This window comes from Ranitomeya imitator, chromosome 7, assembly GCF_032444005.1.
Source record: "Ranitomeya imitator isolate aRanImi1 chromosome 7, aRanImi1.pri, whole genome shotgun sequence".
NCBI lineage: Eukaryota > Metazoa > Chordata > Amphibia > Anura > Dendrobatidae > Ranitomeya > Ranitomeya imitator.
Window position 1 is genome coordinate 151,450,146 of NC_091288.1, and position 25,370 is coordinate 151,475,515.

Here is a 25,370-nt window from a genome sequence, read left to right on the forward strand (position 1 = left end):
AGACTGGTGTAAAAGCTTTGAAGAGTCACAAAGTTTTGGAACTTTTGGCATTTTCATGCCACTTTGGACCGATCCACAGAAATTGGCGGAGTTTGGGAGGAGTTGGGGTGTGGCTACACCTCCTGTCGAATATCAATTCTCCAGAGTTTTCTACACCAGAAATGCTTCTCCAGTCCCTGACTAGAGTAGCACTTCTGGCGCAGGTAAGTGGAGGAGTCCAAGATAAAAAAAATCATCACTGTAAATGCTTCCCCAACCCAGAGTTCCTTATCCATGTTGCAGTCTAAAGTCCACACACCTTTATACCCGATGTACGTAGCACCCTGTCCAGTTTACTTTCCCCATCTACCTCTAAAGCACTAAGCACTTTACTATGGATTATATTTGTAGCAGTCTTAGGAGGTCGCACTGCTCTTTGGTTCTATCTTGTATTCCTTGCTGAACATGTAACAATTTTTTGATATTGTATTTAAAATGCATTTTTTGCCTTTGATATAATATGTAATAAACGTACACGCTTTTATACTATTTCGGATATGTACTCCAGTTTTCTTTTTTGGTTATGAAATTAGGAGACATGTCAGAAGTTTACAGAATAAAAGAACAATTTACATTTTACTCAAAAATATACCAATAAAGGGAAAAATCAGACAAACTGAACATCTTGCGGTGCTTCTCACAAAATTAGAATACCATCAAAAAGTTAATGTCAGTTCTTCAATACAAAAAGTTAAACTCATTATATAGAGTCATTACAGAGTGATCTATTTCAAGTGTTTATTTCTGTTAATGTGATGATTATGGCTTACAGCTAGTGAAAACCAAAAAGTCATTATCTCAGTAAGTTAGAATAATTAACAAAAAACACCTGCAAAAGCTTCCTAAGCATTTTAAAAGGTCCCTTAGTCTGTTTCAGTAGGCTCCACAATCATGGGGAAGACTGCTGACCTGACAGATGTCCAGAAGGCAGTCATTGGCACACTCCACAAGGAGAGTAAGCCACAAAAGGTCATTCGTAAAGAAGCTGCCTGTTCAGAGTGCTGTATCCAAGCATATTAATGGAAAGTTGAGTGGAAGGAAGAAGGGTGGCAGAAGAAGGTGCACAAGCAACTGGGATAACTTCAGCCTTGAAAGGAATGTTAAGAAAAGGCCATTCAAAAATTTGGGGGAGACTTACAAGGAGTGGACTGCTGCTGGAGTCATTGCTTCAAGAGACACCACACACAGACGTATCCAGGACATGGGTTACAAGTGTCACATTCCTTGTGACAAGCCACTCATGACCAATAGCAAACGCCAGAAGCATCTTACCTGGGCCAAGGAGAAAAAGAACTGGACTGTTGCTCAGTGGTCCAAGGTGTTGTTTTCAGATGAAAGTAAATTTTGCATTTCATTTGGAAATCAAGGTCCCAGACTCTGGAGGAAGAGCAGAGAGGCACACAATCCAAGCTGCTTGAGGTCAAGTGTGAAGTTTCCATAATCAGTGATGGTTTGGGGAGCCATGTCATCTGCTGGTGTAGGTCCACTGTGTTTTATCAAGACCAGAGTCAGCGCAGCCGTCTACCAGGAAATTTTAGAGCACTTCATGCTTCCCTCTGCCGACAAGCTTTTTGGAGATGGAAATTTCATCCTCCAGTAGGACTTGGCACCTGTCCACACTGCCAAAAGCACCAATACCTGGTTTAAAAACAACAGTATCACTGTGCTTGATTGGCCAGCAAACTCACCTGACCTTAACCCCATAGAGAATCTATAGAGTATTGTCAAGAGGAAGATGAGAAACACCAGACCCAACAATGCAGATGAGCTGAAGGCTATCAAAGCAACCTGGGCTTCTATAACACCTCAGCAGTGCCACAGGCTGATCACCTCCATGCCACGCCACATTGATGCAGTAATCGATGCAAAAGGAGCCCCGGGTGCATTTAATACATTTGCATTTATTGAACATAGGCCAACATTTCGTATTTTAAAATCCTTTTTTCAAGCTGGTGTTATAAAGTATTCTAATTTTCTGAGATAATGACTTTTGGGTTTCCCTTGGCTGTAAGCCATAATCATCAACATTAACAGAAATAAACACTTGAAATAGACCAAATGTAATTACTCTATATAATATACGAGTTTCACTTTTTGTATTGAAGAACTGAAATAAAATAACTTTTTGATGATATTCTAATTTTGTGAGAAGCAACTGTATAAATTTTTCCCCATAAGCTTGCCTAAATTACCCTGGACATCGTATACAAAATATATACGCTAGATATTATTGACTCTCCTTCCAACACCCCAAAAAAGGAAAACATGCATATGTATACCCCAAAACATTTGCATATGTCATTTTTTTCTGAACTAGTCTGTTTTTGGCACAGAAAATTCTGCTGCAAATATTGAAGTGTTTGAAGTAGAAGTACTGCATAAAATACATGCATTTTTATGTGCGTTTTGGATACATTTTTTTGTCCGCATTCATTTGAATGGGTGAAAAATACTGCAAAAATACTACTACTAATAATAATAATAATCTTTATTTTTATATAGCGCTAACATATTCCGCAGTGCTTTACAGGTTGCACACATTATCGCAGAAAAATGTGGCAAAAATGCAGCATGTGAACGTATTTTGATATATATTTGAAAGTAACATCTTGCCACTGTATTTTTCAGCTTTAAAAAAAAAACAAAAACCGTCAACAAAACTACCATAAGAAATGTAAAAAAAAATAATTCTGAATGTAGTCTAATGCTGCTTTGGTCCAAATAAAGCCATGCAGCTCACATGGAAAAACCCAAGAAAAATGAGTATAACAGTAAAATATAAGATTTAATATGTATGGTGAAAAATAGGACTAACAATAAAGACACACAGCACAAACAATAGGGTGCACCCTAGAAAAACCCTATATTTAATACCTAGCCTGTATTCCTGCCTAGCAGCGGAGGTTGGCACCCTATAAGCATATACATGAAAATGGCCCCCCACTCGGCGGATGTCCCTTTTTGCCCTGATGCGCCTTGTAAAGTGATAAAATTCATCTTACCTCCTGATGATCCTCATGGGTGAAACGTGTTAAAGTTGAAGCTTGATCCATTTGATAAGTTCCCTCTTGTGTTTCCTGAGCCTGTTTTTATACTTTGGCATCTTTCCATATCTAATACTGATGGTGTATAATGATCAATTCCACTGTGTTGTTCCTTGATTTCATCAGGGTTAAGGTTACAATCTACTACTCCCTGTTAGAACAGAGACTTAATAGGGTTTATTACAGACAGCTGCCGTGGAGTGAGGGAGCCATATCCATTGTAACATAGGGTGCCAACCTCCGCTGGTTAAGCAGGTGTCCAGATTTTAGGATACAGTTCAGGTTAAACCTAGGGGTATGATTATTTATTTAAATATCTGTTTTCAACTCTATCATTGGGATGCATCTACAATTCCTACTATATACATATGGGTAGGTTCTGCCTTGACGTTTACCATTTCTGATCTCTACCAGCAATAGCCCCGTTTACAGCCTTGAACAATATACCGTATTATGGTGTTTAGGCTGGAACGTATCTATTGTGGAACGTCTGTGCGTCACGCACAGGGGAGGAAGAAGCTAGGTGCACAACAATGGGAAGAGGGAGGGGGAGCCCAAACACTAGGAAAGGGAGGAGTGGAGAACCCTAGGCAGATCTGATAACACCCTGCCTGCCCTAAACGTCCCTAAATAGGATCCGCACCTATCGCCAAGCAGGAGCCTAATTTCTGACTGCCCCTAGCGATAGACCCTGGATAGGGAGGGGACGGGGTGAGTGCTAGACGACAAAAGAGAACACGTGCCAGCAATCCTCCAAGAAGAAACTAATTGACTTCTAGCACTTCCAACAGACAGAGGTAAATAGAGCCAACACCAGCACCTTGCTGAATGGACTCTGTATTTAAATATCCAGCAAGGGTGTGTCGATAAGCAGGAGAAGGTGGAGGTTGCTGCTAGGTATTAAAGGGAGAAGAATATCACTCTATACAGAAATGAAAATCAAGAAGGTGCTTGCAAAATCAAGCACAATGACCTTCTGCAGCCAGATCCAAAATGACTGTCGCATCTGGCACACCCGTGACACTGTGGTGGTTTGATATCACTTTACAGGTCGCATCAGGACAAGAAGGGACAGCTGCCGAGGAGCGGGAGTGCCATTTTCGTGTATATATTTATAGGGTGCCAACCTCCACTGCTAGGCAGGAATACAGGCTAGGTATTATACATGTAGGGTTTATCGAGGGCGCACTCGTGTGTGCGGTGTTGTCTTTATTGTTGTTAGTCTTATTTTTAACCATACTTATTAAAAGTTCTATTTTACTTTTATACTAATTTTTCTGGGTTTTTTCCATGTGAGCTGCTATATTATAGACCCAGACTTTCTCAGTCAGATATAAAGCCAGGCTCGGAAAACTATGTACCGTACATGGCATAACTTTTTGTACTAGTGTTATTCTTTAAATTACATAATCTTAAGTAAAAGGGGTACAGACAAACATCACCAATGGTTATTTATTATGCTAGGTTTACACAGATTATGTAAGTGCCGTTATTCTGTAGCATATTTTGCATGCAAGGCAATGTAGTCACATGAAATTACATGTATTTCTCGGCCGAGGAATACATTTCTATTCTCACATTTCATTAAAGGGGTTGTTTGGTCAAAAACGACAAGTCTGCGCACTGTAAGGACTATGCGGTGTCAGTGCCAGGAACAGTAATCACATTATGTAGGACTAATCTCACACCACCTTATTATTCAGCTACACCTCCAATCGCCTTATATGTGATTGCATGTATGCGCGACATACTCCTGGCCACAATCCATCTACACCAGACCTGGGCAAAATGAAGCCCGTGGGCTTTAGCTGGCCCCCTGGCTGTCCCAGTCTAGCCCACTTACAGAGACAGCCGAGGAGCTGAAAACAGTGGCGCATGGATCACACCATGCCCTCCCCTGCCCGCTGTCAGTGCTGTCTGCATCCTTGGGATGAATCGGAGTAAGGCGTTTTTTTCCCATGTGTATGGGATGTTTGGCTGGACATGGGGAGGCTAATGGAGAGTCTCATGCTGGACATGGGGGTCTTATGACTGACATGCGGAGGCTAATGGAGGGTCTCATGCTGGACATGGGGAGGCTGATGAGGGGGGGCTCACGCCGGACATGGGGAGGCTCACGCCGGACAAGGGGAGGCTATGTACGGGCTCATGCCAGACATGGGGAGGCTATGTGCGGGCTCATGCCAGACATGGGGAGGCTATGTGAGGGCTCATGCCAAACATGGGGAGGCTATGTGAGGGCTCATGCCAAACATGGGGAGGCTATGTGAGGGCTCATGCCAAACATGGGGAGGCTATGTGAGGGCTCATGCCAAACATGGGGAGGCTATGTGAGGGCTCATGCCAAACATGGGGAGGCTATGTGAGGGCTCATGCCAAACATGGGGAGGCTATGTGAGGGCTCATGCCAAACATGGGGAGGCTATGTGAGGGCTCATGCCAAGCATGGGGAGGCTATGTGGAGGCTCATGCTGTATATATAGAGGCTATGTGGGGGCTCATACGTTCTATAGAAGGGGCTGTGTGTGGGCTCAAACAGTATATAGGGAGATGTCGGCATACTTCATTCTGCTCAATATTAATATAAAATAATAATTGTAATTAATATGTTAATATTAATATTGAGCAGAATTCTTTTCAGCCTTCTGGTTTGGCCCTCCACAACAGTCACAGTCCCTCATATGACCCCTCAGGAAAATAAATTGCCCACCTCTGCTGTATAGTGTCTCCAGCTCGCTAAATGCAAGAGTAGTGCGCGAGGCTGGAAATAATTTAGTTGGATTCTGGCCAGGAGCATACATAGCGCATACTTGCGGTCACGTGACCGTCGTTCCCGGTGCCAACACAGGAGACTCCTCACAGCACACCATCACATAGTGACTGCAGACTTACAGTTTTAGACCGAACAACCCCTTTAAGTAAATGTGCGAGTGTTAATTTATTCCTCAGCACAGAAATAGATGTATTTTTTCAGGATTTACAAATCTGTAGTTACAGAGTGACTGCAGACTTGTCAACATTTACCACATCCATTTACATCAGCACAATTTTTTAACAATTTTCTTTTGCTAGAAGAATTAAAAGTTTATCAGCATTTCTTCATTTTTACAACAAAGTTTACAAATTTTTTTTTTTTTTTTTTTTAGGGACCACATTCCTTTTAAAGTGGCTTTGAGTGGCCTATGTGACAGAAAATACCCAATAGTGAGAATTGTAAAAACTGCTCCCCTCAAAGTTCTCAAAGCCAATTTGAAATGTATTAACCCTTTAGGTTCTTCACAGGAATTAAGGCAATGTGGAAGAAAAAAAATAAAATTTAACATTTTTATCACAAAAATGTTGCTTTAGCCACAAATTTTTTCATTTTCACAAGGGTAACTGGAGAAAATGGACCATATAATTTGTTGTGCAATTTCTCCTGAGTACGCTGATACCCCATATTTGGTGAAAAATTACTGTTTGGGCACACGGTACAGCTCAGAAGGGAAGGAGCACCATTTGATTTTTGGAGCGCAAAATTGCACATTTGCAGAGCCCCTGATGTGCCTAAACAATTGAAAATTGCAAATCTGCAATTGTAGTGTCCAGTACGTTGTAGTGACCAGCTCATGCTTCTGGAAACACGCTCCCGTAAATTAAGCAGGCACTCCTCACTACAGAAAAGCCAAACAAGTGGACGCTAAATGTGGTTTAGGCACACAGCGGCTCAGAAGGGAGAGGAGCATTAGGATTTGGGAGTACAAAATTCGCTGGATTTCTTTTGGGAGGACAGGAGCCATTTCACTTCTCCAGAGCCTTTACTACTTTTTTCTTCAGGTCAGTGCGATTACAGAGATACTAGATTTACATAGTTGGGTCTTTTATGTTTGGTTGCCATCACACAAAAAATATATATTTTTTTATTTTTTTTTTACACACAAAAAAGTGTTTGCATTGTCATATCTTCAGAGCTATAATTTTACTATATTTCTGCTTAGAGAGTCATGTGAAAGCTTGTTTTTTGCATCATGAGTTGAGGATTACAATAAGATTTCTATAATTTTTCCTTTTTTGCTCTTTGACAAGCAATTTTACAAAAAAATAAATTATTTTTACATCAATGTATTCTGAGAGATATATGTGACGCCCTAGGGTCCTGGTCGTCACAGTGACATTGCTTTCCTCACGGGAAGGGTGATGTCACGCTTGGAGGCAAGGAAGGATAACTTTCACCAGGTAAACACAAACATGAAACATGTTCACACTCCTGGCCACAAGGGAGAGCTTTTGATCCTATTCCTAGGTGACTCCCCTATATATATTGTGGTTTGGAGGGAAAGTGAGTTAGTTCCTGTCAGAGAGACAGAGGAGAAGGAAGCAGAACAAACTGTAGCGAGCGTGTAGGAGAGCGAAGCACAGGAGGACATCAGAGGAGGACAGCTGCGAATGAGCGATCCCCCTCTGAAGCGCAGATAACCGGTAGCCGGAACACCAAGGTTGTAAGGGACTTTAAGACTTACAGCAGAAACCGTCAGGACAGCTGAACTGCAAGTTACCTGTCCGCCACAATACCCAGGAGGCACAGTGACGCATAGAGCCCGGGTCGTGATAGAGACCCTGTAAAAAGGCTCAAATCACCTGTCATACGGGTTTGTGTCCTATCCTATATGGGGGACAGAGAGAAGAACTGTGAGGACTAGTGATGAGCAAATATACTTGTTACTCGAGATTTCCCAAGCATGCTCGGGTGTCCTCCGAGTATTTTTTAGTGCTCGGAGATTTAGTTTTCATCACCGCAGGTGAATGATTTACATCTCTTAGCCAGCTTGATTACATGTGGGGATTCCCTAGCAACCCCCACATGTACTTATGCTGGCTAACAGATGTAAATCATTCAGCTGCAGCGATGAAAACGAAATCTCCGAGCACTAAAAAATACTCGGAAGACACGCGAGCACGCTTGGGAAATCTCGAGTAATGAGTATATTCGCTCATCACTAGTGAGGACCTTATCAGACTCTGCCTATCCTGTGATCTGGTACCCTGGACTGTGGCTGCCTGAAGTCTTCAGTAAACCAGGTAAAGAGACTGCAAACCTGTGTCCTCGTTCTTTACTGCGCCATTCCCCATCTTCCATCTACTCACCGGGAGCCCTGGGGACATACTTCACCTGTGGGAAGTTATACCATCTAGCTGCCATAACATCACCCCAGCGGACCCCTTAAAGCAGCGTCGGTCCCCACTGACCGAATACCACAGGTGGCGTCACGAACATGAACTTTAATCAATACCCCTTTTACATGGGAGCCCAAGGCCACGGACGGGGTCGCCACCGTGACATTCCCCTGTGAACACCGGACCCAGTACCCCAAGGCCCTGGCGGGCGACTCAGATTTTGAATTTTTCTGCTGACAAAGCTTTTGGTGGATTATTTTTTGTGGGACAAGACGTTTTCAGCTATACTTTTGATCGCACTTTTTGTTCGATGTAAAAAGCATAGTTTTTTGCCACTATTTTCTTATGGTGTTTACTGAAGGGCTAACTAGTATGACAGTTTTATAAAGTTGGGTCGTTCCAGACACGGAGATACCAAATATGTGTACTTTGTTTATTTTTGCCTTTACATAAATTTATGTATGAATTGGTATAATATTGTTTCATTCTTCATTTTGAGTTGTTTTTTTGTGTTTGCTTTTTCTTCTTTTATATCTTATAATTTTTTAAAAACTTTTTTTACCTTGTCCCAGTGACATCAACACTTTCCATTGTCTGATCGCTGATGTAATATTCTACAATGCTTTTGATTTGCAGGGCATTAGATCAGTGTCTCGTACACAGGGAGTAGGCATGTCAGCTCCTGCTCTTACGACCCCGGGGTCATCATGGACACTACTGGCTCAACATGATCGAATTTGTGTTGTGCCGATCAGTGCAGCGAGGGAGCTCCCTCTGCTAGGCCAATTGCTGTCGCTATCACTATTGACGAGGGTTAAAAAGCACCGATCGTGAGAGTTACTGCAGGGTGTCCACTACGATGCATAGCTGACACTCGGTGATAATCATTGCACCATACTCCTATGTCAGTTTGCGGGAATGCCGTACATCAGCGCATGTCGTGAAAAAGTTAGTGTGTTAAAGGGGAACTGTCACGTTATACATGCAGTCCGATCTGTGACCGACATGTAATGGAGAAGGAGAGGCTGAGCAGGAAGATCTATAGATTTGCTGGAAAAGATTTTATAGAGCAAAAGCACAAAAAGAGGATTCAGAGATCCTCCAAAAATTAGAAAAAACAGCAGCAAAACACGGCAGAGGTTCTTACCTGCCTAGGCCTCCAAACAAATGCACTAACAGGATGCAGTGGACCCATGTGGTAAAATAGAAACACAGGTGCAGCATAACCGATGACGCAGCCACTCACCAGCTACCAAATTAATGGAGGGGGTGGCTGCTTGGCACATAGCTGCACATAAAAACTTGTATGTGGCGCTGTTCACACAATGGACAGCGCCACATACAAGTTTTTATGTGCAGCTATGTGCCAAGCAGCCACCCCCTCCATTAATTTGGTAGCTGGTGAGTGGCTGCGTCATCGGTTATGCTGCACCTGTGTTTCTATTTTACCACATGGGTCCACTGCATCCTGTTAGTGCATTTGTTTGGAGGCCTAGGCAGGTAAGAACCTCTGCCGTGTTTTGCTGCTGTTTTTTCGGAAAAGATTTTATCCATTGAAACCTTTAGTGTCTGAATGAGTCCAGTGGGTGGTCCTATTTAGTGATTGGCAGCATTATGCACAGATAACCACCCATTAGACTCCTATGCATTCAAACACCAGGGATATCCATGAATAAAATGTAAGGGTTACTGAAAAATTTCCAACAAAATATTTATCAATCTGATCAGCTCATCCTGCTCTACAATACCCTGCAGGTACAGTGATCAGACATCATTTTCAGCATGACACGACACCAACTGTTAGTAAAGTATAAATGAGTAAATCGTTTGGATGAGAAAAAGGGGCACATGTTAAGGAATATGAACATGTTACTTCTGTTATAAAGTTTTGTGGTATTCCCCATTTTCTTCAGCTGCATGCATTCTGCTTACAAAATTGAGGATACAACTTTGGTCAGGACTTCTCTGTCCTTCTTAAATAGTCACTGGGAAGTGCAGTTGAGTCAGACTCAAGACACAATGTAATAAAAAAAAGTGGTAGACCCTTATCAGAGTATCTTCTATATGGACATATTACTGAGTATGGTATTTGCTTTCTAAACTCCATAGATAAAAAAAAGGAACAGCACACACTCCTCCTGTATTGGCAGTATAAGAACTGGATTTGTCAGCAGCATAATTTCTCCCTCGTGCACCATTAATGGCTCAACCAGTCAGCCTAAAACCTTTGGCAATCCCTCGATGGCTTGTACACCTCTTTTGAGATCCAAAGCTGCAAAGAAATATTTTCCTAAGATCTCCTAAACATGAACATACTGGAAACGTTAAAACCAGATGATTACAGATTTCCGGCTAAATCAAATGCATACCCTCCACAGATGGAAAATCCTCTTCATTTCCTTGTGTGTTGCATCCAAGAAGAGGTAAGGCCTTGTTGGCCAATTGTTGTCGATAGGAGATGCTGAGGGAACCTTGTTCTTCATTTCCAAGAAGTACTTTTGCATCTGTGATGACGTTAAATACTAAGTATTAAGAATTTGAAGATACTGGACAATCTGCTACAACATAAAAATTATCTAAAAAAGTTATTTTAACTGTAAAATCGCTCTCCTCACATAATTTCCAACAGAAAATAAACTGAGCAGAAACTCAAACTTACATGTCTAGAAACTTCCATCAACTTCTATAAAAATTTCTAGAAACTTCTTAAAAGTCTATAAACGTTAAGTTTCTGTCCATCAAATGTATTTTATGGGTGACAGATTTCCCTAGTAGGGAAATAAAGATTGAATTATCGCCTGACAATCCCTAATGTTTCCACCAGAGACAGCGGGTCCAAAGCATAGTATGTCATAGAAAGAGAAGTGCCGTAGAAGCGCCGGCTTTGGCGTGAAACGGCCGTCGTTCCTTCCCTGCTCACACCTCTTCTTTCCCTACTCCCCCGTGCCGTGAAGATTGTTACAAAGATGCTTCAATAAAGTCGAATTCCTACCACAGGCTCGGTGAGTGTTGCCGCATGTTTCTCTTTCTATGATATACCGTATTTCATGTACTGTTTTCTAACGCGAGCACCTCCTGAGTACGTCAGTTCTAGTGGCCAACTGCACACCAGGTTCCAACACGGGCTGTGCAGCTTGATTTTTTCTTCTCCCGTTGGTGCCAAAGCATAGTATGGCAGTAAAGGGAATCTGCCACTGGGATTAACCCTCCTAAGCCATCTATATGGGCACGTAGGTCATAAGAAGCTGAATAAAACGATACCATGATATCTGCAATCCGATGTCTAATGCTAGAGAAATCCATGTTTTATTATAGGTAAATGAGCTTTTCGGATCTATGGTCCGGACACTGATCTGCATGAGACTCTGACTCCAGAGACTATTATAAATGAAAGGTGACATTACCAGTGTGAGACCTAACACTGTACAGTAGAACTGAACTTTGTCTTATAATAAACAAGTTAGCAGCTGCAGCTCTCACAGCTCTGCTGTATTGGAACAATTTTGGGGTGGGTGGCGCCTATCACCTGGCCTGGGGCTCTACTCATCTTGTCTGGGTAAGAATCTGCCCAATTTGGGCTTTTCATTCATGGTACCTTTCTACTGAGGAATATTACTAGGTGGTTTTTTACCTTGACTCATCCATTAGGACACTTGCACTTTTTTTTAGAATCACAGGATGCATGGGATTTGTGCAATATTGATGTATTTATGAGTAGTTTCTCCATGGGTCTTGTTGTTTCGTGAAAGGGGTCATGTTATATTTTAGTTGTTATGAATTACTTTAATAAATATTTTAAAACATTTCCATTTCATTCACCGGTGTACTCCTTATTCTCATATGTTTCTCCACTTTCTTGGAGTTGGTGTATATCTTTATTGCGGTGAGACCACCATTGTATGGCATTACCCAGCATATAGCATGCAAGTGAGGTTTTTGTTTGCACTAAGCTCTGGAGGCAGATTCTCATGCACATCCGAGTCCTGTCCTAGATCTTATCAAATCATTTACATATTAAGAAAAATATGGATTTCTCTGGAATAAGACATTGGATCACAGATACCAAGGTGTCATTTTATTCCGCTTCCTATGACCTACATGCCCATATGGACAGCTTGGGAGGGTTCATTCTACTGACAAGATTCCCTTTAAAGGGGTATACGCTGTGTCTGGCCACTCACTTCCTCTTGATTACTAATACGTCCGGATGTGGGGACAGTGATGCCAGCACTGATTGGGCGTAGGGCTCACTTGTCAGAACAATGGCATGCGAGCTCCAGGAACACAAGTGCCGACACCGCTGGAACAATGGTGGCATGGGTGAGGAGTATAAGCCTTTTTATTTTCACAGGGAGAGAGACATTTGGATCAAGAGAGGGTTATCCTAGTAGTGGACAACCCCTTTAAGACAAAGAGGTATTAAATTACCCACGTTGATTGCAGTGCGTCAAGAATTTGAAAGAAAGTTATTAAACTGCTGGACTGCAGTATATCACAGCACAAGCAATTCAGTCTCACAGACTTTGCAGGTCCTGCACCTCCCCATCACTTGAATCTTTAATTTTTATACACAGATTGAGACTACCACTTCCATTTTCAATGTTTTAAGCATGGCAGTAGTACACCACACTCTGATTTTGTCCTTTATATCTTTATCTGTAATGCTGAGCTCAGTGTTCTCACCAAATACCAATAGGCAGTGAAATCATAAACCGTCTGCAGCTTTCCGTGCCCCCATTATTTATGGTCCTTGAGAGATGGTCTTCCCCACCCGAATGGCTGAACTACACTATGTGACAAGGCATCAAGGTAAAGCCCGAGTGGCTACGTCTGACATTATTAGCCCGACCAATGGCTGATACTATCCAATCAAACGTCAAATTATTTTACTTCATCGGAATCTGCGAATTTCAGAAAATTTGTTTCAAACTTCATTTACAGTGAATCAATCTGCTCAACTCTAGTAGTCGGACTTCTATAAGTAAAGTACATATATAACATGATAAATTGCTGAGACCAAGGAGGTAAATAAAAATCTACTGTAGGTTAAGCTTCTCCCATTATAGTGAGTATCCGTGGCATAGAATACTTACTATTCTCTGGATTGTGAACTCATAAATCTTCTTTCCAGCATTGGCACGGAAAAATTTCCGGTATTCCCTACGTACCTAAATATAAGAAAAATAATCAACGTTAAAGGAATCTTTATCTCAATGAGCGGGTCCCATGACAAATCAGAAGCACCTCTGACCACATAGGTTTTTCTGGGAAATAGATTAGAGAGCACAAATTGGTTAGTTGCCATTTACGCCGTCAGACTACATTTGTTATATAAAACACGTACACAAAACAATGGACATTGGAAGATGGAGTTTACTGAATGTGAACAGATAAAAATACGTGAATGTGAACATAAAACTGCAATTAAGCATTATAGATAATTAAAACATTGAAATGACGGTAGATGGCAGACTGTAGATGTAACACTATTGTTTGTACCAATTGTGGTCTATGATGTCGGGGGAGAGGGGTATTCAATGAGAGAACATTGCGGGAAAAGCAGAAATAATGTTTGAGAAAGTGAAGCTTAGAAGCAATCTACAAATATGAGACATTCTCCCCCTCCTTTCATAGTATAACCACACAGTGGAAGCAAAATGCAAATCCAAATTAATGGAATTCCAGAGCCGGGATTAGGAAACCAAAGACTGCAAATAAAAATCTACATAAACCGGAGTTACACAAAAAATACTACACCACTGCATTCATTGGATGTCCCATCTTGCTACAAATTGTGCGATTTTTATTTAGATGGTTATGTTCTATGATAACCCAATGTGTACATGGCCCAGTTGAGCCGGAATTAACTACAGTAAGTGACGCTACACATGAATTTTGGGTATACTGTGAATATATACAGCCATATAAATAGGGTTGACAAGCATGGAAATAAAACAAGTATACAGTGAGCAATACAATAACATCATGGGTAGCACGCTGGCTCAGTAGTTTGCACATTTTTCGTAGCACCCCGGCTCAGTAGTTTGCACTTTTGCTTTGCAGCGTTGGGGTTTTAGGTTGAAATCCCACCAAGGACAACATCAGGAGGGGTTTGTATGTTCTCCCCGTTTGTGCGTGGGTTTCCTTTCACATTTCAAAGTAGGAAAATTAGATTGTGACTCCCAATGACAATGAGAGACAACAGTGTCTATAAGTTACGGCATATACATGCTGGCACTATATATGCTATAGAAGTAAAATGATATACCACCAAATACTCTTATATCGTTCTTTACATTTATCATTAAACTAGTATAACAGTCATTTATATGGTTATTAGTGTGTCTCTATAACATTTAACACAATGGAAAATTGTCAACATTTTCTGTATAAAAAAATGAAACAAGTGTGCATAAGACCTAGCCCTAGACAGTCGTCATCAGCTTTTGTACCATGCTTAGAAGTGTGCGAGAACCACAGCCAACAGCTAGACATGGACAGGAAACAATCAGAGACCGGGGTTAGTAATAAATGGATTTTACATCGGTAGAGGGAGTACCTTCAGTCCAAGCCAGTAAGCCCAAATGACTGCCACTGCATGCTTACGCCTAGCCTCCTCCTTCAAGCGTTTCAATTCCCTTCGAGCCTAAAATGTTTAGATATTGAGTGGAAGCATAGCTGGAGGCAGAAAGAAAATTCACCAGAAGAGAACTTCCCAAACGAGAAAGTATTTCAGACATAAGAAAAGGTCTGGAAGTATGTAATGAAAGAAATAAAATCCCTTAACGGATGTGAGGTTGGGGACCTGATGAACAAGTCAAAGATTATTCTTTAAAGGAGTTGTTCGGTACTTTACTATAATGATGGCCTATTCTATCAGATCAATGGGGGTGCGAACCTGCCGATTAGCTGTTATTGGTGCCAGCAGCCAGAAGCGATCAATTATGCAGCAGAACTACAAAGCCCCATCAACTGTACAGTGACCACAGCATGGTTCTGCAGATCCACCCCTACTGAAGCGGTTAGATGTGGATGTGTAGTACCCAGCCGCGACCACTAAACTGCTGATGGCGCTGTGTAGTTTTACTCCACAACTGGACACTTATCTCACTAAAGACATTTATATCACTTATCTGGATACTGTAGGTGGTTACTGTGTGATTATTGGGGCCCCACTATTGAGATGACCAAAGAGATGGTAACGTGTACTATGCCGCTCCATTTATTTCCATCGGGTTCACCGACATGTCTGAACAGAGTACTTGGTGGTTTTAGGTCAGTCACATATAATTTAAACAGAGAATCTGGGTGCATGGATCTCCTTCACTTTATCTAAGCTCTACTTCATTGCAGTCATGTACTGGGGGAAGAATTGGGCATTGGGATCTTCTTTCTAGTGATTACCATGTGTCCTAAAGTTGGGGCCCTGAATAATCAGACATATAAGCACCAGAAATGGATGGGTGATAATGGCAAGCGTATCTATACTACTGGTGTGCTGAACTACGCTCCATCACCGAGGATCTAATCATTCTGCAGGTGTAGATCAGTACCACCACTGAAAGTCCTAGTATCACAGTCAATGTCAAAATGTATCGCATGGCAGTCATCTAAGAGTGGTAGTACGGAGACTTGTCAGCTTTAGGGTGCGTCCAAATTTGCAGATTTCTCCACAGCGTGTGGATGAGATTCCATCAATGATCATCCACAGTGCCGGCATTTTCCGCCCAGATAATCCAGATGCAAATCTGCAGCAAATACATCGCGAGTGGACGTACCCTTAACCCTCAGGTCTGCCTTTGTAAGTGATTAAAAATGGCTACAAAGGTTTGTGCCGTCTCCCTTTCCAATAATACATGGTGGAGTTGACGTTGGCTTTAAAACCATAAAAATGTGCAGTGCTGAATGACCGTGATAACTGCAACAATGGAAATTTATTGGTTCATTATATTAAAAACTGAAAGAAAATCTACAGACTACCATTTTGGCAGAGAGAATTGATCACTTCTAAGTGACCATTATTCCAATATGAAGCTCAGCATATTATAGCGTGGGGGTGGGGGATATGTGCTGGTGTTTTAGAGCAAGTGTGCCTCTGTATATGATGCAAATCGCAGTATAAAAGCGTTCTTCAAATTAAACTAGAAATAAAATATGAAACAACTTTGCAAGTTGACTAAACTAAAACCATCACGATATATTGCTTATTGTTTGCAGCTTTTATGCTGACCTAGGTGTCTCCTTGGTTGCAGACAGACTACATGATCGGATTCTGCAGTCATTCTCCCATTCATCCCTTGTTGCTACAATGTATTAGATACTACGCACTATATCAACATACTAACCATCTAACCATGCACAGATGTATTGAGGATATACATGGCCTGTGTTGATATATTTATTTTTCTATACTACCATGTTTTATGCTATCCCTCTTTGCCATCAATGGGGCAGTAAAAGCTACAAACTGCATGTAAAATACACATACAAAAGTGGACTAACTTGTATCTAGAGAGAAGATATGCATCAGATAAATAAATGATTTATACTAGTAGATACATTTTAAATCAATTAATTAAATCAATTAAAAATCGGTTGAAAATCCTTTACATTAAGCAAATTCACACAAAAAAAACAACTAATTCTTCAAGTTCTTTTTTAGCAATTTGAAATAGTTCTATGTTAAAGTTTACGAGCACATGCTTCTAAGTCTTCATCATCCATGCACTGAAATGTAAGACTAAAATTGATCACTACGGTTAATTAATGTTTCATCAGTCACAAAATTGAGCAAGCAAGCATGCATTCAAGAACCTGAACACAAATGAGGGGCATTTTGTATGTAATTGCTTGTGGAGCCGGCATGCACTAGTGAGTTATTGGTTTGGTTAGTGAATATTCAGATCATAGGGCTGATGGGTGATGGTGGTTTGGATGTATGCGTGAAATACCTGAAGTCCAAGCCAGTAAGCCCATATTACAGCAATAGCATGTTTATTCCTAGCCTCTTCCTTCAGTCGCCGCAGTTCCCTTCGCGCCTGTAGTGCATTTGAAAATGAGGTTAAAGAGCAGCTTAGAAAGCGGAAAAAGGTTGTGGTAGGATCCAGGTGATCAGGGGGTGAAGATACCAGGGGTGTGGAGAACAACTGGTGCCGCTACCGTAACAGTGACAGGTTAATGGATAAGTAGCTCTCTTCATAGACCACAAGGACCCCTATACGTGTTTGGGAATAAAATGGTCATAAGCAGCATATGTTGTGCATTACCTGGGTTCCATGCCAATAAGCCGCGATTGTTGTAACAGCTTCATTGCAGAGTTTCTGATATTTCAGCTCCCGCAGGATCTTCCGAGCCTAGATAAGAATAATACACAATCAAATGTGCTTGGATTTATTGCAGCAGTGAGTTGATTTGGCAAATATCTTATGCCAGAAATCTGAGGGCAGCATGGGATGGGTTGGTACAAGCAGTATTACATGGTCTACTATGTGCATGAAATAAAAATGTTTACGTACTATTAGCTCCCTCTCTCACCCAGACAGAAAACTTTCCTCAAACCTTGTATTTTATTCATTGAAATCCCTGGAGTATGTAGGTGTCCATGGAGCGGTCCTTTTGAGTTATAGACCGTTATTCAATTAAAGCAGAGATGGCTTTTCAATCACTGAGCAGGACTGCCCACCAGACTGCCTACATACATATTTATTTCTCCCTAGTACTGCGCTTTTCTGGACAGATAGCTCAGATGTTGCTCCTTGGGTCTGTTGTAGCCATTCTTCCAACTTAGGGGGTCACTGCTCCAAGTGCTCCTATCAGCACTGGAATCACTGTGGCCTTCACCTTCCACATCTTCTCCGGTTCTCCTTTGAGGCCCTGGTATTTCTCCAGCTTCTCATATTCCTTCTTTCTGTTGTTGCTGTCACTTGACACTGCCACATCTATAATCATTGCCGTCTTCTGATCCTTGTCTACTTTCACAATGTCTGGTTGGTTAGCCAACACCTGCTTATCCATCTGGATCTTGAAATCCCAAAGGATTTTAGCCCTTTCATTCTCCACCACTTTTTCTGGGGTCTCCCACTTGGACTTAGGGGGACTTGGCTCATATGCTGTGCAAAGGTTCCTGTATACAATTCCCACCACTTGATTTTGGGGTTCAGTATACACTGTTCCTGCTTACATTTTGCATCCTGCCAGTATGTGTTGGACTGTTTCCAAGGCCTCTTTGCATAGTCTGCACCTTGAGTCTCGTTTTGTACGGTAGATCCCGGCTCCTATGGTTCTGGTACTTCGCGACTGTTCTTGTGCTGCTACGATTAGTGCCTATGTGCGGTCTTGAAGTCCAGCTTCCTGCAGCCATTTGTAGGATTTTCCCATTTCAGTCCCCTCCATTATTTGTCGATGGTACATCCAGTGAGGATTATCTTGCCATGGCATTTCATGTTCCTGTTCTTCCTTCCAGATCTGTGGTTGTTGCTGCCTTAGTCTCTCTCTCAGCATCTCATCATTTGCTGCCATTTTTCTGATGTATTGCTGGATACTCTTTGCTTCATACTTGATGGTGGCTTGCACACTTATGCCACGACCACCCTCCTTTCTGTTGGTATACAATCTTTGTGTGTTGGACTTGGGGTGGAAACCTCCATGTATTGTAAGGAGCTTTCTGGTCTTCACATCTGCAGCTTCCATCTTTTCTTTTGGCCAGCACACTATGCCAGCAGGATATCTGATAACTGGCAGGGCATATGTTTTGATGGCATGAATCTTCTTCTTCCCATTGAGCTGGCTCTTCAGGATCTGTCTTACCCTTTGATGGTAGTTGGATGTTGCTGCTTTCCTTGCCTCTTCATCATGGTTACCATATCCCTGTGGGATGCTGAAGTACTTGTAGCATGTCTCTACATCTATGTGCCCTGCTGGTAATTCTACTCCATCAGTCTTTACTACCATGCCTATCTTTATTACCAACCGGCCACACTTTTCCGGTCTGTCGGACATCCAATGTCTTTGCTGTAGATCCTCGTCAGGTGGCAGTGAATTGATGTCTCATTCGTTTTTCACATACAGCTTGATGTCATCCATGTACAGGAGGTGGCTGATGGTGCTTCCACTCTTGAACTTGCAACCATGGCCAGACTAATTATCTGACTGAGGGGCTTCAAGCCTATGCAGAACAGCAATGGGGACAGGGCATCACCTTGGTGTATGCTTCAATTGATGGTCACTTGTGCTAGTTGTCTTGAGTTTGAATTTCATACCTCTAGTTCTCCCAGGAGATAAGCTACTACAAGAGGAGCCTCTCATCACATAAGAGTGCTGGACTGTGCCGAGCATTTATGTGTATCTGTGGGGCAGTTAGGAGTGACTGATGTCGACTGACAGTTATTTAATGTGAATCTCTACTCTGCTCCCCTGAAGGCTTCCTCCTGCTGTCACAGACTGTCACCCAAAAGGCTGTCACCACTGCTATATCTCATGTAGACCTGTAACGTGTATCTAATGCAGGATCTGTTTTTTTACATGACAGAACCAAAAGGACAAATCGGCCACTATTTTAGTACCATGTGGTGCATGAGGCAGGCTCTCCACAGCACATGTGCCAGACTTCCATACCCAAGTTTTGGCAGTGCCACTTCCAAACACAACACAAAGATTATACCATAGCCAATCTTAATGAGTACACAGAAGAGGCACAAGTATGATATGACTAACTATAACAGTGCCATAACGTCTAGCAAGAACATTACTTTGAAGCGCCATGACTTGTATGAAGGGTGACAAACTTTAAACTGGAGAGGCCCCTCCAAAACTATCAAGAATAAACGGCGTTTTCAGCGGATTAAGAAATATTAGCACAGGAAGTCTCACCTTCCACCCCCTGGTATAGGATTGCACCACAATGGTGGAACTTTTAATTCTCTTGTACTTATTTCGTTGCTGTTGGAGAAAGCACATCAGAAATTAATCAGAAGCTTGACTGACACAGGAATTCTATTTTTGCTAGCAGAGCCATTTGTGGTTTTAAGGACAATGATACATAATACAATATAAATATCCATTTATTGTGCTCAAACAATACAGGATAATGTGGATGTGGAAAATAAAGCTATGTGTGCCAAAAAATGTGTGTGCTAAACAGATATTATAAGAAGGAAAAATGGTTGTAGACATTCAGTAACTACACATAATAGTTACAGTCTACTCCACAGTACAGCACGATAGGTATAGGTTACAGGACGCAGCAGTTACCATGGCTTATATATGAATATTATGTACATTTATTTAATGAATACATTCTTCTTTATTTAAATGAGATCCATACACAGGACATGAAAAGTCATAACGGTGAATGTGCGTTAGAACAACGCTCACATCAACTTGTTTCAGATAAACATGAATCTTCACTAAGGGTGAGTGTTCACCTGAAACGCGTTGATGCGAGCGTTGTTCTAAGGCAAATTCACCGTTATGACTTCTCATGTCCTGTGTATGGATCTCATTTTAATAAATGAAGAGTCTATTCATGAAGATGGCCTATTTATTTGCTTATCGCTTATTTGGCTGCTGCAGAGCCGTTCTCTGAGCTCCGAGTGGATGGGGTGAACATCAATGGTGAGCTGGGATCCACATTACTACATTTACTCAATCACTGAATACATATTTGAGACACAACGTTAAAAGGGCGTAACTTGAAGTCACTGGGCACCGATGCAAATATTATGGCCTCAATTCATCGAGACCAACGTTTGTCATCTCAGTCTTAAAAGGACTTGGGGTAGAAGAAGAGGTGCGAGAACCATTACTAGGCGCACTGTGTCACAAACCTCGCTTCAGTCGGGAAGTGGAGATTTGTGGTGTACGATATGCTACTGGTCGTCGTGAATTTGACAAGTGGGGCGGGGGGGGGGGGGGGGTTGGTCACAATGACCCATAACTACCTTGTCCTACCTAAGCCCCACCTACTATTTCAGATTTGTGCAAGAATGGTGTGACAACTCATTGGCTCACATTGCAAAAAAAACTGACTTTCCAACGCTTTACAGCAGTTTTCAGTAAAAAGCTTTGATTAATTGAGGCCCATGACTTAGGGTAGCCGATGAGCCATTGCTCTAGGTCAGGCCCCAGAAGAGTTGAACGCATCATTCTATATCCCATTTTTGACTAAAATAGTAACTATCATTTCTATAAACTTTCCGCTAATCAGTAGTACAAGAAATAGAAGAAACTTTGTAATTTGTTATTGAAAAAATATTTTTCTTTTTCAATGAGCCACTTCTCCTCCTCCCCTGTCTCCTGAACTCATTACATACACTGAAATCCAGCTTAGGCTACTTTCACACTAGCGTCGGACTCGGCCCGTCGCCGTGCGTCGGGCCGACGTACCGACGCTAGCAGTGAATGCGCCGCACAACTGGGGCAGCGGATGCATTTTTCCAGCGCATCCGCTGCCCGATTGTGAGGTGCGGGAGGGTGGGGGCGGAGTTCGGAAATGGCGGACCGTCGGCAGCAAAAAACGTTACATGTAACGTTTTTTGCTCCCGGCGGTCCGCCACAACACGGCGCAACCGTCGCACGACGGTTGCGACGTGTGTCAATGCGTCGCTAATGTTAGTCTATGGGGCAAAAACGCATCCTGCAGACAACTTTGCAGGATGCGTTTTTTCCCATAAACGACGCATTGCGACGTATTGAAAAAAAGACTAGTGTGAAAGTAGCCTTACTCAAAACTGCCAAATCACTGAGAGATCAGATTACATGTCTATTGAAATCAATGACTAGAGGAGGAGGAAATACAAGTAGTATATTAGTGCAAAGTGTAAACAGGAAGGCAAAGACACTAGCTCAGAGCTACCTGAAGACTAGAGATATAGCACACAGAGGATTTAATATACTGGTCCTATATTGGCTGAAAATAGTAGACAAAATAGTTTTTTTCTGAAAAGTCACATGTAACAAAAAACACACCTTAACTGACAAAACATGCGTCTAATAGGGTGACCTTGTTGATTTCCAACACACAAAGAAGTAATGAGTAAATGTGTGGGATGTCAAAGAACGTCAACATGGTCATCCTTCTTACCAAGGTTTTTTTTTAACCCCTTAGTGACCGGGTCATTATTTTAAAAATCTGACCAGTGTCACTTTATGTAGTAACTCTAGGACGCTTCAACAGAGCCCAGTGATTCTGAGGTCGTTTTTTTATAATCTATGATAATGGTAAATTTAGGTTGATATGTTTTGTTTTTGTCTAAAAAAAAATATAAAAAATTTGACAGAAATGTAAAAATGTTTGCAGTTTTCAAACTTTCAATGATTATCCCTTTATAATCCAGATATTTATTGTTGTTTTTCAGTGGTATGACTAACATTTCCCTCGTCTCTGCTTTAAATAAGCACCATTTTTAAAATGTTATTTTATTTTGTTAGTTTTTTTAGGAGGTTTAAAAATGTAGCAGCATTTTTTTTTTCTTTAGGAAATTTACAAAACACTTTTTTTTTTTTTTTTTTAATGGATCTTTGCAGTTTTGAAACGACTTTGGGGGTCCTATGTATTGGAAAACTCCCCAAAGTGATAACATTTTAAAAACAGCACCCCCGACATATTGAAAACTGCTGTCAGGTAGTTTATTAACTCTTCAGGTGATTTTTACGAATTAATGCAAAGTGGCATGACAGGAATGAAAAGGTGTATTTTTACCACCTAAATGTTGCTAACTTCTGAATAGGTTTCTATACCCAGCAGACTAAAGGTACCGTCACATTTAGCGACGCACCAGCGATATAGACAACGATCCGACCTAAACTAGATCGCTGGAGCGTCGCTGTTAGGTCGCTGTAGAGATGTCAAACACAGCAACTCCAGAACGATGCAGGAGCGATTCAGTGACGTACTTATCGTTCTCGCTGGTTGTTAGCTCCGTGAAAAAACATTGCAGGCATCGTTGCTTTTGCTGTCAAACATGACGAATCACGCCAACCTGACGACCAAATAAAGTTCTGGACTTTCAGCTACGACCAGCGATGTCACAGCAGAATCCTGATCGCTGCTGCGTGTCAAACACAACGAGATCGCTATCCAGGACGCTGCAATGTCACGGATCGTTGTCGTTCTCGTTGTAAAGTTGCTCAGTGTGAAGGTACCTTTAGGCCGCTATTTGGCCGTGATCTACCATGGCAAACATCAGAACCACACAATCATGATCTAAAAAGGAGTTTTTGTGCATTTCTATATTGATGACCTATCCCTACATTGAATCACCAATATAAGATTGGTGGGGTCTGCGCCATCCCCAGCATATCTGCGGGGGCAGAGCCCAGAGGTAAGCAGCGTACAGGGTAGAACACCAGACTTCCACACATGTTTTTTTGGCTGCTGACGCTGAGTGCTGCAGATCACCTCCTATTCTTTCCTATCGGAGCTTTAAGGTACCGTCACACTTAAGGTACCGTCACACTAGACGATATCGCTAGCGATCCGTGACGTTGCAGCGTCCTCGCTAGCGATATCGTCCAGTGTGACAGGCAGCAGCGATCAGGCCCCTGCTGTGCTGTCGCTGGTCGGGGAAGAAAGTCCAGAACTTTATTTGGTCGCTGGACTCCCCGCAGACATCGCTGAATCGGCGTGTGTGACACCGATTCAGCGATGTCTTCACTGGTAACCAGGGTAAACATCGGGTAACTAAGCGCAGGGCCGCGCTTAGTAACCCGATGTTTACCCTGGTTACCATCCTAAAAGTAAAAAAAACAAACAGTACATACTTACATACAGCCGTCTGTCCTCCAGCGCTGTGCTCTGCTCTCCTCCTGCACTGACTGTGAGCGTCGGTCAGCCGGAAAGCAGAGCGGTGACGTCACCGCTCTGCTTTCCGGCCGCTGTGCTCACACAGACAGTACAGGAGGAGTGCAGAGCACAGCGCTGGAGGACAGACGGCTGTAGGTAAGTATGTACTGTTTGTTTTTTTTACTTTTAGGATGGTAACCAGGGTAAACATCGGGTTACTAAGCGCGGCCCTGCGCTTAGTAACCCGATGTTTACCCTGGTTACCGGCATCGTTGGTCGCTGGAAAGCGGTCTGTGTGACAGCTCTCCAGCGACCAAACAGCGACGCTGCAGCGATCCGGATCGTTGTCGGTATCGCTGCAGCGTCGCTAAGTGTGACGGTACCTTTAGCGACGCTGCAGCGATACCGACAACGATCCGGATCGCTGCAGCGTCGCTGGAGAGCTGTCACACAGACCGCTCTCCAGCGACCAACGATGCCGCTCACAGTCAGTGCAGGAGGAGAGCAGAGCACAGCGCTGGAGGACAGACGGCTGTAGCTAAGTATGTACTGTTTGTTTTTTTTACTTTTAGGATGGTAACCAGGGTAAACATCGGGTTACTAAGCGCGGCCCTGCGCTTAGTTACCCGATGTTTACCCTGGTTACCAGTGAAGACATCGCTGAATCGGTGTCACACACGCCGATTCAGCGATGTCTGCGGGGAGTCCAGCGACCAAATAAAGTTCTGGACTTTCTTCCCCGACCAGCGACAGCACAGCAGGGGCCTGATCGCTGCTGCCTGTCACACTGGACGATATCGCTAGCGAGGACGCTGCAACGTCACGGATCGCTAGCGATATCGTCTAGTGTGACGGTACCTTAACATCGTTCAGAGAGCCAGTGACCTGCACCAAACAATGTGTAAATCAGGAAGCTAGTCTAGGTGATAACAGCAGATCGGTCGGGGTGCTGGGTGTCAGAGTCACACTGATCTGATATTGAAATAAGGATAAGTCCTCACCTTACTCAAAACCCACTTTTTAGTAAACAATTTATCTTTTGGCAAGAGTTTTTGTTGGATGTGCCATTTTATCCGTGTGTTGTCTGGATCCATAGAGTTTCATTGAGCCGTACACACATCCGACGTAAAAACAGATCTTTGTGTCGGGTCCGGAAGACTCAGAGCATGTCTTATTCAACTGGTTTGTGGCTCAGACGCAACATTAAAATCTATGAGGATCGTAATAAAATATATGAAACGCAAAAGACATCACCCCAATTCCAAAAAAAATGGGCCCTGCGTAAAATGCCATCAACTTCTAAACTAGTTAATTTTTTTCAAGTGAAATAAAAAAGGTCTTCCGCCTTCAGA

At 42.4% G+C, this 25,370-nt stretch overlaps 1 protein-coding gene across 4 annotated transcripts in view; it reads right to left on the bottom strand.

The window, feature by feature from the left end:
• MYO1B (myosin IB) overlaps nt 1-25,370 on the bottom strand; it is a 274,243-nt gene that overhangs the window by 20,701 nt on the left and 228,172 nt on the right. Inside the window, exons 21-26 of one of the 4 annotated variants that reach the window (XM_069733898.1) lie at nt 20,106-20,174; nt 17,504-17,590; nt 17,189-17,275; nt 14,797-14,883; nt 13,331-13,405; nt 10,607-10,741 (exon numbers count right to left, since the gene is read on the bottom strand). In XM_069733898.1, the coding sequence (XP_069589999.1) occupies nt 10,607-10,741; nt 13,331-13,405; nt 14,797-14,883; nt 17,189-17,275; nt 17,504-17,590; nt 20,106-20,174 (540 nt within the window). The remainder of the gene's footprint in view (nt 1-10,606; nt 10,742-13,330; nt 13,406-14,796; nt 14,884-17,188; nt 17,276-17,503; nt 17,591-20,105; nt 20,175-25,370) is intronic. The other 3 variants (XM_069733899.1, XM_069733901.1, XM_069733902.1) reach the window with 3 other exon arrangements.